Source organism: Chanodichthys erythropterus, chromosome 18 (genome assembly GCF_024489055.1).
Source record: "Chanodichthys erythropterus isolate Z2021 chromosome 18, ASM2448905v1, whole genome shotgun sequence".
NCBI lineage: Eukaryota > Metazoa > Chordata > Actinopteri > Cypriniformes > Xenocyprididae > Chanodichthys > Chanodichthys erythropterus.
In genome coordinates, this window is record NC_090238.1 from 4,196,018 (window position 1) to 4,211,235 (window position 15,218).

At 38.8% G+C, this 15,218-nt stretch overlaps 2 protein-coding genes across 3 annotated transcripts in view; one reads left to right on the top strand and one right to left on the bottom strand.

Annotated features, from left to right (window-relative positions):
• Window positions 1-15,218, top strand: part of tfb1m (transcription factor B1, mitochondrial) — a 41,447-nt gene that overhangs the window by 19,938 nt on the left and 6,291 nt on the right. The window lies entirely within an intron of this gene.
• On the bottom strand, window positions 4,455-7,381 carry cldn20 (claudin 20). Its single transcript, XM_067368434.1, has one exon. It carries the CDS (start codon window positions 6,696-6,698, stop codon window positions 5,967-5,969), a length of 732 nt encoding a protein of 243 aa, XP_067224535.1. The 5' UTR covers window positions 6,699-7,381; the 3' UTR covers window positions 4,455-5,966.

Below are 15,218 nucleotides of genomic sequence, written 5' to 3' on the forward strand. Positions count from 1 at the left end.
TCCATAACTTTTTGTCAGTATGGTCTGAAGATGATCTGGGTAAATTTTTGTGAAAATTGGAGCAATGGCCTAAGAAGAATAAAAAAAAGTAGGTTTTTCTGAAAATTCAAAATGGCGGAATTTTCATTACGATCGAATCACCTTGAGCCAAGGAATCATATGAAAAAAAGAATTTAGTTTCTAGCCCTTAAGCTTCAAAAGTTATTAGCATAAGCGTAAGTGCAAATTTGGACAGTTGGTGGCACTGGAGCTATTAAGATAGAGACTCCAAATTTACAATAGGTGCCTACACACCTTCAGTGCATGAGCCCTAAAAATAAAAATGCTGGCCATTTGAGGGCTGCTGACGGATTGGTTGTCTATGGACTTGGCCTGCCATTACTGCTGATGGGTTTTTGATGGCTGATGAAGTTTAATCAGTTGAGCTGGTGTTACATGACAGAAAAGATTTAACTAGCACCTCATATTTGCAAGAAGACAGGTAATGGAGTATTTCACCCTTGTGCACTGTTACAAATAATATGGTCGTTACAGGAGGGTTGGGAGTGTGCGCGTTTGCTTGGATGCAAAAGAACTGCAGTTAACCTCTCTGCTTAATAGCCTTGTGATTTGAGGTTATTTCAAACATCTGAGCCCCAAACCATGGGTCTGTCATTACTGCAGCAGAGGGCAGAGACCTTTGAAATGAATCACAGAAGATTTCACCTCATTAGATCTCTTATGGGAATCTTTTTTTTTTTTTTCATCTAAGCTGTTATGTAATCAGGACTGAATCCCCCTAATAAAGGTTATATGAAGGTTTGTTTTCTTTGAACAAATATTTTTGTTAATATGAATGTAATTTTGGTATAAAAATTCACCTAAATAACTAAGGCCCGGTTTCACAAACAGGGTTTAGATTAAGCCAGGATCAAGCCATTTAAGTAGCTTTTATAAACATGCCTTAGAAAAAAAACATTACTGGTGTGCATCTTGAGACAAAATAGTGACGCTTATATATTTTAAGATATGTCAGTGCAAGCTGCATTTTAGTCTTGGACTAGCTTAAAGGGTCAGTTCACCCCAAAACAAAATTTCTGTCATTTATTACTCACCCTCATGTCATTCTACACCTGTAAGACCTTTGTTCATCTTCAGAACACAAATTAAGATATTTTTCACAAAATCTGATGGCTCAATGAGGCCTGCATGACAGCAATATAATTAACACTTTCAAAGCCCAGAAAGCTACTAAAGACGTATTTAAAACAGTTCATGTGACTACAGTGGTTTTACCTTAACGAAAGCTTTTTGTGTATCAAACTGCCAAAGTCATGTGATTTCAGTAAATAAGGCTTTGTTATGTCATAAGTGTTTCAAAATTTCAATGGTTCAGTGGTCGTGACTTTGGCAGTTTGATTCACGCTCCGAACCACTGATTTGAAACAAAAGATTTGTAAAGCTTCAAAGCTTCATGAAGCAGCGTTTTGAAATCGCCCATCACTAGATCTTGTCATTATTTTGTTTTGTTGGCACACAAAAAATATTCACTTCATAACATTATGGTTGAACCACTGTAATCACATGACTAGTTTTAAATATGTCTTTCTGGGCACTGAAAGTGTTAATTATCTTGCTGGCATAGAGGCCTCACTGAGCCATCAGATTTTAGCAAAAATATCATAATTTGTGTTCTGACGGGCGTGGAACGACATGACGGTGAGTAATTAATGACAGAAATTTAATTTTTGGGTGAACTAACCCTTTAAGCCTTGTCTGTGAAACCGGGGACAAGTGTAATATTTGGCCACAAATCTGTTTTCCATTTAATGGACTGTGTGAATTAGTGGTGTGATCAATGCATACATCAAATCAGAACAGCATAATGTGAGATGGGGGAAAATTCTCAAAACTGTAATACAGCAAAAAAAAAAACATTTTAAACAAGATCAACCTAATTTAAAGATAGTACAACAGATACTACCATGCCATGATGTATACAAATGTACTTAATTTAACTGCACCATCCTTTTTAAGAACTGGGTAAAGTTTACATAGTTTATACAATTGTTCAGAACAGCTCAAAGAATACATTTCTTCGCTCTCAGTGGTTATCTAGAAAGCAGATGAATGCTGAATGTATTCATATATGTTTAATGATGTCTAAAGATACAGAAAATGGAATATATGAAGTAATGTGTGTTCAGTACAGCCTGTTCTGTCATTTGCTGCTTGAGACTGTTGTCCCCACACCAACAAAACAAGCACACATAAATTAAATAAGACTTAAATGTTTTTTTAAGAACATACGCTTCCACCATTTTTTATTAATAAAAATATAACTACTTGCACAAGCACACTGAGAGAACAGTACAGAAATATTTGAACCATATCCTCTGCAAAATTAAGAAGTGCGGAAGCATCCACCAAAATATAAGCTTCATTTATCCAGTCTGGAATCATTAAATTGGCCACTGAACAAAAACGAGGGCCTCTCAGTTTCGTCTGGGTCATATGAAACTTTTTTTTTTTCTTTTCTAGCGTGCTAATAAACAAGCTGCACCATAACAATATATGAATAGTTTGTCTTTATAATTACAAAACCTCTATTGGTAATACTATCTACAGATGATCATCTTTATTTCTGTGTATCTTTTAGCATGTTAGGCTAACAAAAAATAAATTGCTTTCAAATGAGGTTACACAAGTAAAGGTGTAAATGTTTGTCTTCTTATAAAGAAGATTTGCTGTGAACATGCTTGGGTGTTGTACAGTGCTCTCAGGAAATTAATAAAAAGATAAACACAATCTCTGCAGAGCTGTGATGAATATGAAATCCCAAAGCACAATTGAAATAGTCTCAGTCCCTGGTGAACCTGAACAGTTTGTGATCCTGGGATCGTTGTGCTTTGGAATTTTAGGGGGAAAGTATGCAAGTTGATCAACTTTATATTTATAAATTATCTCTCATTACAGATGACAGTCTTTGAAAAACTTTAAATCATCTTGCATTTGGCAAACAGAACAGTACACCTGTACATACATTTGCAAAGTAGTCATGAGTTTGGCACATTCACAATTGTAACATTTCAGTGCATCGTCACTTTTGGAGGGTAGGAGGAGTGCTTATTGCATTCGGTAATGGTGCATGGGCAGTTGTTATTGTCCAGGAGCTGGCGCGGTCTGCTGAGGAGGGCGTAATCTGCCCTAGAGGGGCAGCACAAAGCCTGGCTGTGCCCACTCAGCATGCCCGCCACCGCCTGCAGGGGGCGAGCTGGGCCCAGCCATCTGCTCGCCTGTGGGAATCTGCTTGAGAGGAAGAATGCGCTGTGCCATCCATCACTGCCAAAGCTCTTTTTGCCAGAGTAGAACAACACTGAAATTGCATTCCTCCCTTCAGCAGCGTAGAAACGCATGGCTGCATCCAAGCATATACACACTTACTCCACTCTTGGCACAAGTTATGTGTGCAGGGGAGGGGGGGGCATGCTTATAAGGGGTACATGCATTGGCAAATTGGCACATGACATGCAACTGTTCTGGCTGTCAGAGGCGGCATCCATAAGCGCTCAGGGATTGCAAGCACTGAGGGAGGTCGAGGATGACAATGTGAAGTCTCTCGCTCTTAAAAGAATATTAAAGTGTTAGTTCACCCAAAAATGAAAATTATCCCATGATTTACTCACCTTCAAGCCATCCTAGGTGACTATCTTCTTTCAGGTGAACACAATCAGAGATATATTAAAAAATATCCTGGCTCTTCCAAGCTTTATAATGGTTGTGAATGGGAGAGCACATTTTGAAGTCAAAAAAAGTGCATCCATCCATCATAAAATAGAGCTTGAGGGGGTTAATAAACGCTTTCTGAAGTGAAGCGATGGGTTTATGTAAGAAAAATATACATATTTAAAACTTTAAAACAACAATTGCAGCCGAAGACTGACCTCTAACCCAACACAAGACACATCAAGGATAGAGCAAAACAAAACACCGGTCATGAATTAGAAGTCTAAAATGATCATTTTTAAAGAGAAATGTCAGAGGATTTCAAAATAAGAGAAGAGGAGCTTGAGTTTGTTGCACAGCCTATTTGTTTGAAGCACGAGAGGTGTCTAAACTTGCGATACCCCTGCGTCATACATGCATACAAGTCAACTCGTGCAGTATGCGTATGGTCATCTGCCGGAAGCATGTTACTTGAATTTATAAAGTTTTAAATATGGACATTTATTTATTTTTTTTACAAAAATGCATTGGAGCCGTGTGAATATCTTTTATGATGGATGGATGCATTTTTCGGGGCTTCAAAATGCATCCACCCGTTCACTACCATTATAAAGCTTGGAGGACTAAGGATATTTTTCAAATATATCTCCAATTGTGTTTGTCTGAAAGAAGATAGTCATATGCACCTAGGATGGCTAGGATGGGTGAGTAAATCATGGGATAATTTTTATTTTTGGGTGAACTAACCCTTTAAGCTATGCCCTCTATGGGCAGCATCTGTGGCATGCTGACAAAAATGTTGACTTCTTAAATGTACATTTAAAACCGCATTGTGGCAAGCGGCCGATTACTACTTTCAAGTCTGTGAAAACAAATAAGAATTGCTTTTACGCTAGTAACACATGTACAGAAATATCAATGGAAGGAAGGCGAGCAGCACCACAAATAAACCATTGTAAACATATAACCATTTCCCTTTCTGTGATAATTGACAACATGCCGCAGATGATGTCCACAGATGTTAAGAATAACCTGAAATATTCCTTTAAGGTGATTTTTAAACAGCCCCTTGTAGGTGACAATCTGTCAGCAGGCATTTGGAGACATATTGGCTGTGTATTCAAATTTGGAGAAGAGCAAACATCATTTGGCAAAAGAGATTTCCATTGAGAGTGGACATATTGCAGCGAATTACTGAAACTCAATCTTTCTAAAACAAAACTGCTGCACGTATATCGTCTCCTCCCGTCTGAGCGAGAGGGTGTTGCAGAGGCTTTGTCTCCAGACACCGATCCCCTGCTCTTGGCTGGAGTGATTCATGACACTCATCACAGAGAGGACCACCATCCTCAGAGTGTGCAGAGAGATACGACCCCTAGACAATACACATATTTGGGTGTAAAATCCTGTCTCCATGGCAGTGAGGAGCAGAATGAGTAAAAAGCACACATGCAGCACGGTATGTGTATGAATGTGTGTGACGGAGCGGCAGGCAGCTTGCTTTTGTTAAAGTGTTGAACAGCACAACATTACATCGTCCATTTGACGTAAGACGGGGCAGTCTCCTCTCAGCCTCCATATGGATTTCCCATACATGCCTGACCCAGCAACCCCAATTCACTCTCTCCTCCCACTTCTCTCCAAACAGTTTCAGCGGTTTATGAACTACAGCTCTTTAGGCACAGGCTATATGGCTACAAATCAGTCTACATCAGGCATTCCACTGCATTATGCACAGGCTCCAGAAAGCATGCTTAGGCAGAATATCAATCATCCTATCAGCTACCAAAATAAGACAAGAGATTTCATTAACACAACCATTAACTTAAAGAATCTCCCAAACAAGGGCTCTCCCACACATATTGCCATCTTACTTTAAACAGAGGTTACCAAACGATTGTTAGCAGCTAAACGATTGCTTCTGAGTTCAGATCTTTGGGAAGGGGGGGCGGGATTTGAAGTAGCAGAAACATTTCCTTGTTGCTAATCCGTTCCCAGGGGAACACTTTAATAAGATTTACTAGGATGCTGGATATGTGCGTTTATTTATCATCTCGCTTAGCGTGTCGCTACTGCAGCGTTTCTGCCACTCGCCCCTCAGCATTCACAATCCGTCGACGCTTCAGGGAATACTTCCACCATTTGTGCTTGCTGATCTTTAAAAAGGAAAGAGGTGGAAAGGAGAAGGGAAAGTTTCGGTCCCTTTTATTTTGTAATCACAAGAGGTCGAGTGGCAGTGCATTGCACTTGTCTTGCTCCCCTTATACATAGTCCTGCAGGCTGTAGCCGGTCTTGTTGTCCAGCGGAGAGAGCGAGCAGTACTGGTGCTGGAGCTGCTCCTGTTGCTGCTGCTGTTGCAGCAGTTGCTGTTGCTGCTGCAAGAGGAGTTTGTCCGGAGGGAGTAGTATCAAATCCTGTGGGCCGTGTCTCTTACCCGGGCAGGATAGACAGAAAATGGATCCGCCCACGAAAAGGAAACCAGACGAGACGAAGGCAACGTAGACGGCGCCGCCCGGCTCGAACTTGTTGCTTTCGGGCACATTGACGTCAAGGAAACTAACAATCACCTCGTTTGTGTACCAGGAGGCGGGAACGAGGCAGAGGAAGCCAGAGGCCAGAAAGCAGGTGCCGGCTGCCATGGCAGCGTGGCGTTTAGCGCGCCGTCCACCGCCCCACCGAGTGCACTTCAAACCCAAAGAGGCCAAACACAATCCCAGCGCTGCCAACACGCACGAAAGCACCATAGTGGTGCGTGCCGTCTGCAGGTAAGCGGGCAGCGCCAGCACAGAGTATTTTAGCGTACAGCTGAACATGCCCGTGCTGTACCAGGTGCAGTCCATCCACAGCCCCTGCATCTGCGAGATGGCAGTGATGATGTTCGAACCGACATCCGCGCTCACCTTCCAGTTGGGCAGTAACGTGGCCACCGTGGCACCTAGGATGCCTAGCAATGCCAGCACGAAGGCGAAGATCTGCGTGCCTGTGGACGCCATCCTGCCGCGTTCCTTAACCCAGCCAACATTCACACAGGCTTGCTTCGTCCCCTCTCCTTCGGCTGCAACTGCGACGGCAGAGACTCCTCAGCACCGCCGCCTGCCTGAGGAAATAAGTGAGAGAATTAAACGAGTGTCCTCCTCCCCCAGTGCACTGGGAACAAAGAGAAGCGTGCGCACAGGATGATGAGGAAGCAGGTTCCTGACTGTGATTTTTAGTGCCTTTCCTGTTCATGCCTCATACCCGCATCTAGAGTTATTAGCAGGGGGGCAGTAACGTTACATACACGCAGTGTTGCGATATTTGATAACTGAAGTCCGATTCAGTTTTCAGGTAAATGAATTAAAGTATCGTTTCAACTTGTCAGCACATTTTGTCTTTCGTTTTCCTGAGGCAGTAACAGAAATCTTTCAGATTATGGCTTGCAGCGGAGGCTGAACGGTGTAATACGGAGCGGAATGCAGAAATCCTGTACTCACCTCGGCTGGTGCAGAGCGAGCTGTGACGCGTCAGGTTTCCGAGCATATATTACACGTACGCAGACGTACAGACTGCTAAATACATTAAGAGAGTATAAACGCCCTTAGATGTGTCGTTAGCAATCCGTTCATGTTATATATCAGAGGATCTCAGAGATGATGGAGCGATGCTGTTTTCAAAGCTGCACGAATGATGCTCTACGTCACGCAGCAACGGTCGAGCTCTGAACTTCACGCGCATGAAAGTCTGTCATCTGCTCCATATGATCTTCAGCGTCTGTTAGTTCGCTTTTTTAACAGCAATATTGAGCAATTTATCTTATCCCATTTTTTTTTTCTCATAGAAAAAAATCCTTAATTTTGTTTAAATCCTTAATTTTAAAGAAGAGCTTGTTCGTATTTTATTAGCTGAGCATCAGAGATGATTGAATTCCGTGTGTAAATATATGTAAACACGCTTAAACGTATTGAAAACGTCCTGAAATTATTACCCCTTATGAAAATTAACCATGTTTTTATTATAGTAAAACCATGTTTTTTTTGTTTTTTTTTGGCGTGTTGATTACTATTTGTATAACCACACAAATACCATAGTTAAACTATGGTTTATGTGACAAAACCATAGTTGATTTGTGATTATACCATGGTATAACTATAATATAACTATGTTTTTTATTCATTTATACATAGTAAAACCATTGATAATATTCGTAAGGGACACTTATTAGAGAAGCAAAACGCTTTTTCATTATATATTGTAAGTCTGTCATCTTGTTCTATTTTCAGAGTTCTTATTATTTATTTTTTTTGGTGTTTTATGCATAAAAAACTTAAATGTTTTTTAAGAACATACGCTTCCACCATTTTTTATTAAAATATAAATATAACTACTTGCACAAGCACACTTTGTTAAGTAAAACCATGTTTGTTTGTTTGTTTTTGGGCGTATTGATTACCAACCACACAAATGTTACAAAACCATAGTTAATTTGTGGTTACCATGGAATATCTACAACAACCTTTTTTTTTATTATTATTATTTATACATAGTAAAACCATTGATTATAATCATAAGGGACATTTACTAGAGAAGCAAAATGGCTATATTAGCTTTTTTTCATTATATCTGTCATCTTGTTCTATTTTCAGATATATTTTTCTTGTGTTTTTATGCATAAACTTCACCATCATTTTCCCCTTATTTTCTAACAGCATTTTTTTTTTTTTTTTTAATCAGAGTATATGCTGTGTTTTAACTTTTTGTAATTCATTTATTTTTCACTGAATGTTAAAATTCTAACAAGATGTGGGGAAAAAGATGTTTTGGCAAATGTATAACAAAATGTCCCCTTTCTGTCACAGACCACTGCCCACTTTGGCAGCTACAAAATTGTGTAATGTTAAATGAGCATGTGTGTCCCTTTCACCTGCTATTACAAGGAGATTTACTATATTGGCAACGCACCACTATCACCCTAATCATAATATGAGTATCCAGTGAGCAGGAACATTGACACTGCAGGAGGATGAACTCACAGCTGCTGCCCCTATAAACCCCTGCACCCCCACCCCTGCCGTCCTCCATCCGTCCTCTCCTCGCTGCAGGGTGGGAGTGGCTATATGGCATTGCTTTAGAAATGACAAAGAGGGCAAAGAAGGACAAAACAGCGTATCTATCTATCTATCTATCTATCTATCTATCTATCTATCTATCTATCTATCTATCTATCTATCTCATAAAAAGATCATGAAAGCTCTGTTTTTTGTAAACAAGTTCTATTAACTCTTATCAGTACTTGTATACAGGTGAAGCTGAAGATGTAGGATATAGAGCTGCACGATTCTGGATAAAATGAGAATCATGATTTTTTTGGTTTCAAATCCTAGAGATCATGCTTTTCCCATGATTCTGAATATAAAAGTGAACAAAATAAAATGTAATTTACTAGAGGTTCTGACAAAGCATTAATTGCTGGACTCTAATTGACCCTTCGCTGGGAGTTTGATTGACAGGCGATCTAACCAATCATAACGCCAAATCCGCCATTTTTGGCCGACAAAGCAATCAGGGGACTTAGTAGATTAACGTTGGTGGACTTGAACTTGAAAATGTACTGATGTCTTTCTGCGGTTGAAATGTGGTTCATTCATGTTTATTTGATGATATAAATTAACTATTAAGAAGACATGATCGGTTCATGAGCCGCTTGATCTGAGGCACTACAGCGATCTGTCACGACACATTAAAGAGCCACAAAATGGTATTTATTGTTTAAATTTCTTTAAAAATTACAAAATTCAAATTTTTTTTTTCAAATTTCACTGTGTAAGAACATGTGTAGCGTGAGAGCGGCACGGCTTGTTGGACATAGCAACAGTAACTAAAGGAGGCGGGTCTTTGCAAACGGTCCATTGCTGGAAGTGTATTTAATTAATTTGAATTAATTATTTTTTCTTTTTTTAAAAGGTTTTTAATTTGAATGAATTCAATGACTTATTAATAAATGAAGACTTCAGATGCAAAAGCCTCCAAGTGCCATCAAAACATTTCTTCTAAAGAGAGCATTTTTATCAAGCTTGTATGTTTAGGTTCAATAATTTCACATTAATAGGTCCTTTTCATTGTCATTAAAGTGAAATAACTGAACATAAACATGCAAGCTTGATAAAAATTATAATTTTAGAAGAAAATTTCAGGTGGCATTTAGAGGCTTTTGCATCTGAAGTCTTCAAATACTTGTTTCATTACTGGATGAATCAGTGTTTTTGAACCAATCTTTTGAATTGAATGATTCAATGACAAAATACATCTTATAAAATGGCTAGTTCCAGTCCTTGATTCTGATTGGTCAATAGCTGTGTTTTATCAAAGACTATAATAACACTAGACATGTCACTCGTATTGTTTTGAATGGGAGAAAGTGTAACGCGCAATATGGCAGAATAAACCCCGCCTTCTAAATAAGAGCCAATCGCAGACTGGTGAAGTCATCGCGTCACTGCAGCAGCCGTTAGAAGCATAGACATATAATAAACACTAGGGCTGCGTCCGAAATCGCATACTTCCCTACTATATAGTATGCGAAAAACAGTATGCGAGGCGAGTAGTATGTCCGAATTCATAGTATTCGAAAAACAGTAGGCGAGAAGTACCCAGATGACCTACTGCTTCCGCCCGAATTCTGTAGTAGGCATTCGATGGACGCTGCGCTATCCCGTGATGCCACAGGAGAGGATTCTTCATAATTCAAAAATGGTGGAAAGCGGCGATATGCAGCTCATTCAAGTCCTTAAGTACCTCAGGGAAAAACTGTGTTTATTGTGATTAAATTGCACTTGTTTAACATTATGTAAGTAAACGGCTGACTTATTGAAAGTTTAAACAATGTAATGAGAAGATTAAGAGTTGTAAAAAGATGTTTATTCATTATTACTGACAGCACATCAAGCTAACGAACAGGTAACGTAGAGATAACGTTACATCCGCTTGTTAACACTTTTATTTAACGGAGACGTTCGTTGTTAAGCAGTTTAATGAGATTAGAAAACTTAACGGACAGCAACATTCAGGCGGCAGTAGTTTATAGGGCTCACAGTTTGTATTTTTTTTTTTTTTTAGAATATGTAACATATATCGTTGTATTCATTTGTATATATATTGTATATAATATTTAGACTATGATGTGTATTTCTCTCGCCCTCTCTGTCTATCTACATATTATTTATTTATATATAATGTATTCAAGTTTGTTTATTGATTTATGTCTTTTTCTCGTGTATTTTTATATGCATTCATTTTTAACAATAAATTACTTAATTTCGTTGCTTCAAATCAGCCTCTGTCGTGATATTCACAGATGTATTTTTATTCTGAGGTTAAATTTCCTAGCTAAATAGGTGATTATACTTTGACATATTTAAATTTTCGCGCTGTTGTGACGACGCATGACAAGTGACAACAATAACATGGCTGATGTAGTACGTCCGAATTCCATTCATACTACCCATATTCATACTATATAGAACGTACTGTTTTAACGGTCGGGAAGTACGTTCAAATTCAAATGTAGTACCTACTCATGTAGTATGCGATTTCGGACGCAGCCTAGACGCCCCATTGGCCGCTGGACCGCACGTCAACGGCGCCGCCATGTTGTGCGGGGCAACGTTCGCATAACGCTCATAACTGGAATTGAGAAAAATGCCTGCTTCGTGTGCTGTTTGGGGCTGTGGCTGTACAAATCGCGGCACAATTGAAAACCGCTCACGGGGAATGACCTTTTACAGGTAAGACAGAACATTTTGTTTCTGATTGTATTTGATCATTATATAATTGAAAGTAGTTGGCCACCGGAGTCAGTCAGACAGTAGACAATACACAGCGATGTCACTCTAGTTAGCTGTGAAAGTTGAGACATGAGTTTACATGATATCTAATATAGTTTTAGCTTAATATGTTTGTTATTTTATCAACAAAATTTCCTAAAGTTAAAATATTCATCTCTATTTTATAAAATCGACTTTTATGACAAGTACTCGTTACGACAACAAGTTGAGGAGACAGTGGGAAGTAGAAGGAAATTTTCCCGACTCATATACAAAATCCCGACTATACTCATACACAGTTTGCCATTAAATGGTGATTTGTTTATATTTTTATTTCCTTTTCAGCCCGTTGCACCCAGGGCTAACGTTACGCAAGCCTCGAGAAAAGCTGAGGAGAGCCTGTCAGTTCACTGTCCTCACCATTTCCAAGAGACTGATGGAAAATATATAGCATTTTGTTATTATTATTATACCAATACTATATTATATTTGTACAGGTAACTATTTGATTTGCTATTTTTATTATCGTCTATATTATTCTGCAATTGATATTACATTGTATTTGCGATTAATATTATTATATCAATACTATTATTATTATACCATTTGAGATTATATATTATTATATTATTGTACTTATACTATTATATAAATGTTCTATTCATTACTATTTCATTTGCAGTAGACTAAAACTATTCACTATTCTCACTTAATATCATATTTACTATTTTGCATTTGAACTGTAGTTGTACCATATCATATGTATTACCATAAAGGATCCATCAATTATCTTTGTTGTTGTTTGTTTTTGCAGTAACTATCTGTAATATATCAGTATCATTTTAGTGCTGTAAAAATACAGAAAGCAGCCTGTGTGATTTGTATTTGATGATTTGTTTAATTTTATCAATGGTGGTCAATTCCAAGCTCAAGAAAAACTAAAATTGCGTTAAAGACAGAGAATCCCCTTTTCACAATAAGAAAACTTTATTTCATTTAATGTGAAAATTAAATAATATCCCAGTATAGGCGTCTTTACAATTCTTATGCAATAATAAAGCAGTCAAATACATGACAAGCCTGAACTTTGACTGACTTATTAAAATAAATATTTTATATGTCTAACTATAGAGATCTTAAGTAACTAGAACTTTTTGTAAACCACGTAGCCTACATTATAAACCACTGAAGTTGGTTGATAAATGTAAACGTTACTTTTGTTTTTATCCAGAAAAACCGCAGCTCGTCCGTTTACTTGTGTTTGTGAAGAGCGCAGTCTTGCCCCGCACAATATGGCGGACTCATTGACGTATCGCAGCAACAGTCCAAAGCGGCCAAAAGGGCGTCTAGTGTTTATTATATGTCTATGGTTAGAAGCACCGGTTTCTATAGAAACCGTCAGACGCGCACCTCTGAAACATGGCAGAAGAGACGCGCATTTAAGTCTGCGCATTAGCTTGATCCAGCCTAAAAAATACAGTTTTTTGTCATGATTCGAGCGTTTGGATAAAACATTTATAAGACAGCTGTTGTCGGATTTCATTGGTGATTTCAAATATGAAATGTAATCGTAAGGTTGGTGAACAGTTTTGGAGAATTTGATGTTTCCCGATTCAAAGAGATAGGGCATGATGCCCAGGAGGATGCCCGAGAAGCGTTTCAAAGATGGCCGCCGAGTGAAATGACTTGTCTTAAAGGGACTTTGGTTTTATTCACGATAAATCACGGCTATGACCGCTTCACCCAACGGTTCTGTGTATCACTACACAACACCCTTAGCAGCCACTCTTAGCAACGTAAACATTTTGATATTGTTAATTGAAGTTTATTGTATTATAGTAGAGTATTGTGCGAGAGAGATCGAGTAAACAAGTGTACCTGCATTTCGGTATAGCAGTTTCCTTCAGGTCAGTCCTATGTTCGTGATAACAAAATCTGTTTGAATGTCTGCTGCAATATCTTGTCTTTTAACAGTTAATGAGTTTCCCCGTGTCTTGACACTGACAGTGCTTGTCAAAGCATTTGTCAGTTGCGTCTTGTTCTGTATTCACAAGTTTTGGCTCTTTCAATGTTTACAAGTCTTCTCTACTGACTGACACACCCATAAAGACAGTCTTTGCCGCCATCTAATGTCCTAATAATATAACTTCTGTTGTTGTTCACAGTGAGGAACTAGTTTTTCCAGCGGAAGGAAAGCTTTTAGTGACTTTACTGTATGAAAGTTGCATTGATACTTATTTTTTTGGCTTTAATATTTGTATTGTGCCTAACAATGCCCCTTATCTGTTATAATATATATCTTGGGACTTATTGCTTTATTTTAAATCACTTGAAATCTGTTATTTGAAGTGCCAAGTTTGTTTCAAACGGTGGTTTGCTCTTTTTTGGTCACTATTGTAGACATCAGTGTTTATATGTTAACTTTAAACTTTTATGATTTTGAAGGTATGATTTTGTCAAATGTTTAATAGACACAGGCGAATCGTTGTCATTAACAAAATAAGATTGCGTGGGTGTTTGAATCGAGATCGCGACCTTTTTCCGATTAATCGTGCAGCTCAGTTGATATGCATTTGGGCCTTATAGAGTGGGGGGTTAATGTACATGTATGTCCTCACACTGGTATGGCTGATGCTCGGATTGTGCTGAAAAATAAATAAATAAATGTGTAAGGGGTGCCGTTAACGTGTCCAGGGAGTGTGGATGTGTTGGGCGCTGATGTGTGAAGACACCAAAAGCAATTATATGCATGGTACCTTGATTTTATCACCTCTAGCTTTCATGTGCAGAAGCTTGAGTTGACATTGAAATTGCCATTTCTTCTGGGAAGGGGTGTTTTTTTTCCTCCCTATTTGCATGTGTGCTTTTTTTATTGTTTAAGATGAGATCCATTTGTTTGTTCACAGTTGCTGATGGAGTCATTTCATTACCCTGCTGTAGCTGTTTGCCTGTAATGCAGATGTCAAAATGGTCTTACTGCAACTGCTACAGAAATGGCCGTTTAAATTCATGATAATAAATGGAAATTACTCTCTGCTGTGCAAGACGGGAGCGCACGGGTTTCCACACTACCTTGATTTATTACCTCTGTGCTTTTTCTTGTGAATTTACTGTTCAATGAAACAGGAATACTTTTCACTGAACTGTCATTCTTAGTGTTATAGGGCCGCTGTTCGTTTGGCCTTCTTACCAGGCTTACCCTCACTGCCCATCTTGCCTTGTCTTCAGCCACACTCCTTAGAACCTCTGTGAGACTCCACAAGAATCATTTCATATCTGAGAAGCACATCAGTAGTTCCCATCAGTGCCTTGGGCGATTCATGGAGCGTGGGACGAACCATTCCTTCAGTAAAAACAAGCCTCTCTAGCAAAAGCCCTGTCAGCCTCCACTGGTTACATCCTCTCTTTCTGCTTCTTCATCTGAGCTGAAGTAAGAGTGGTTGTCTTTTGAAAGTGCTGTCATGATTAATGTATCCATACTCATTGCAGGACTATTTTCTCCTTTCCCTCACTGTATGCATTCCCAGCCGCGCACACCATTGTTCTCTGGCAGTTATGTAAAGGGAATAATGGTTACTCAGATTGCCCTGAGGGACTGCCACCTCAATCTGAGCATTCTCCATTAGAAATGACAAATTAAACTTCACACCCTTTATATTAAAGTAGCACTTCTGTTCAAGTGCAAATAGTGGTGCGTTTTACTCGCAATGTGTG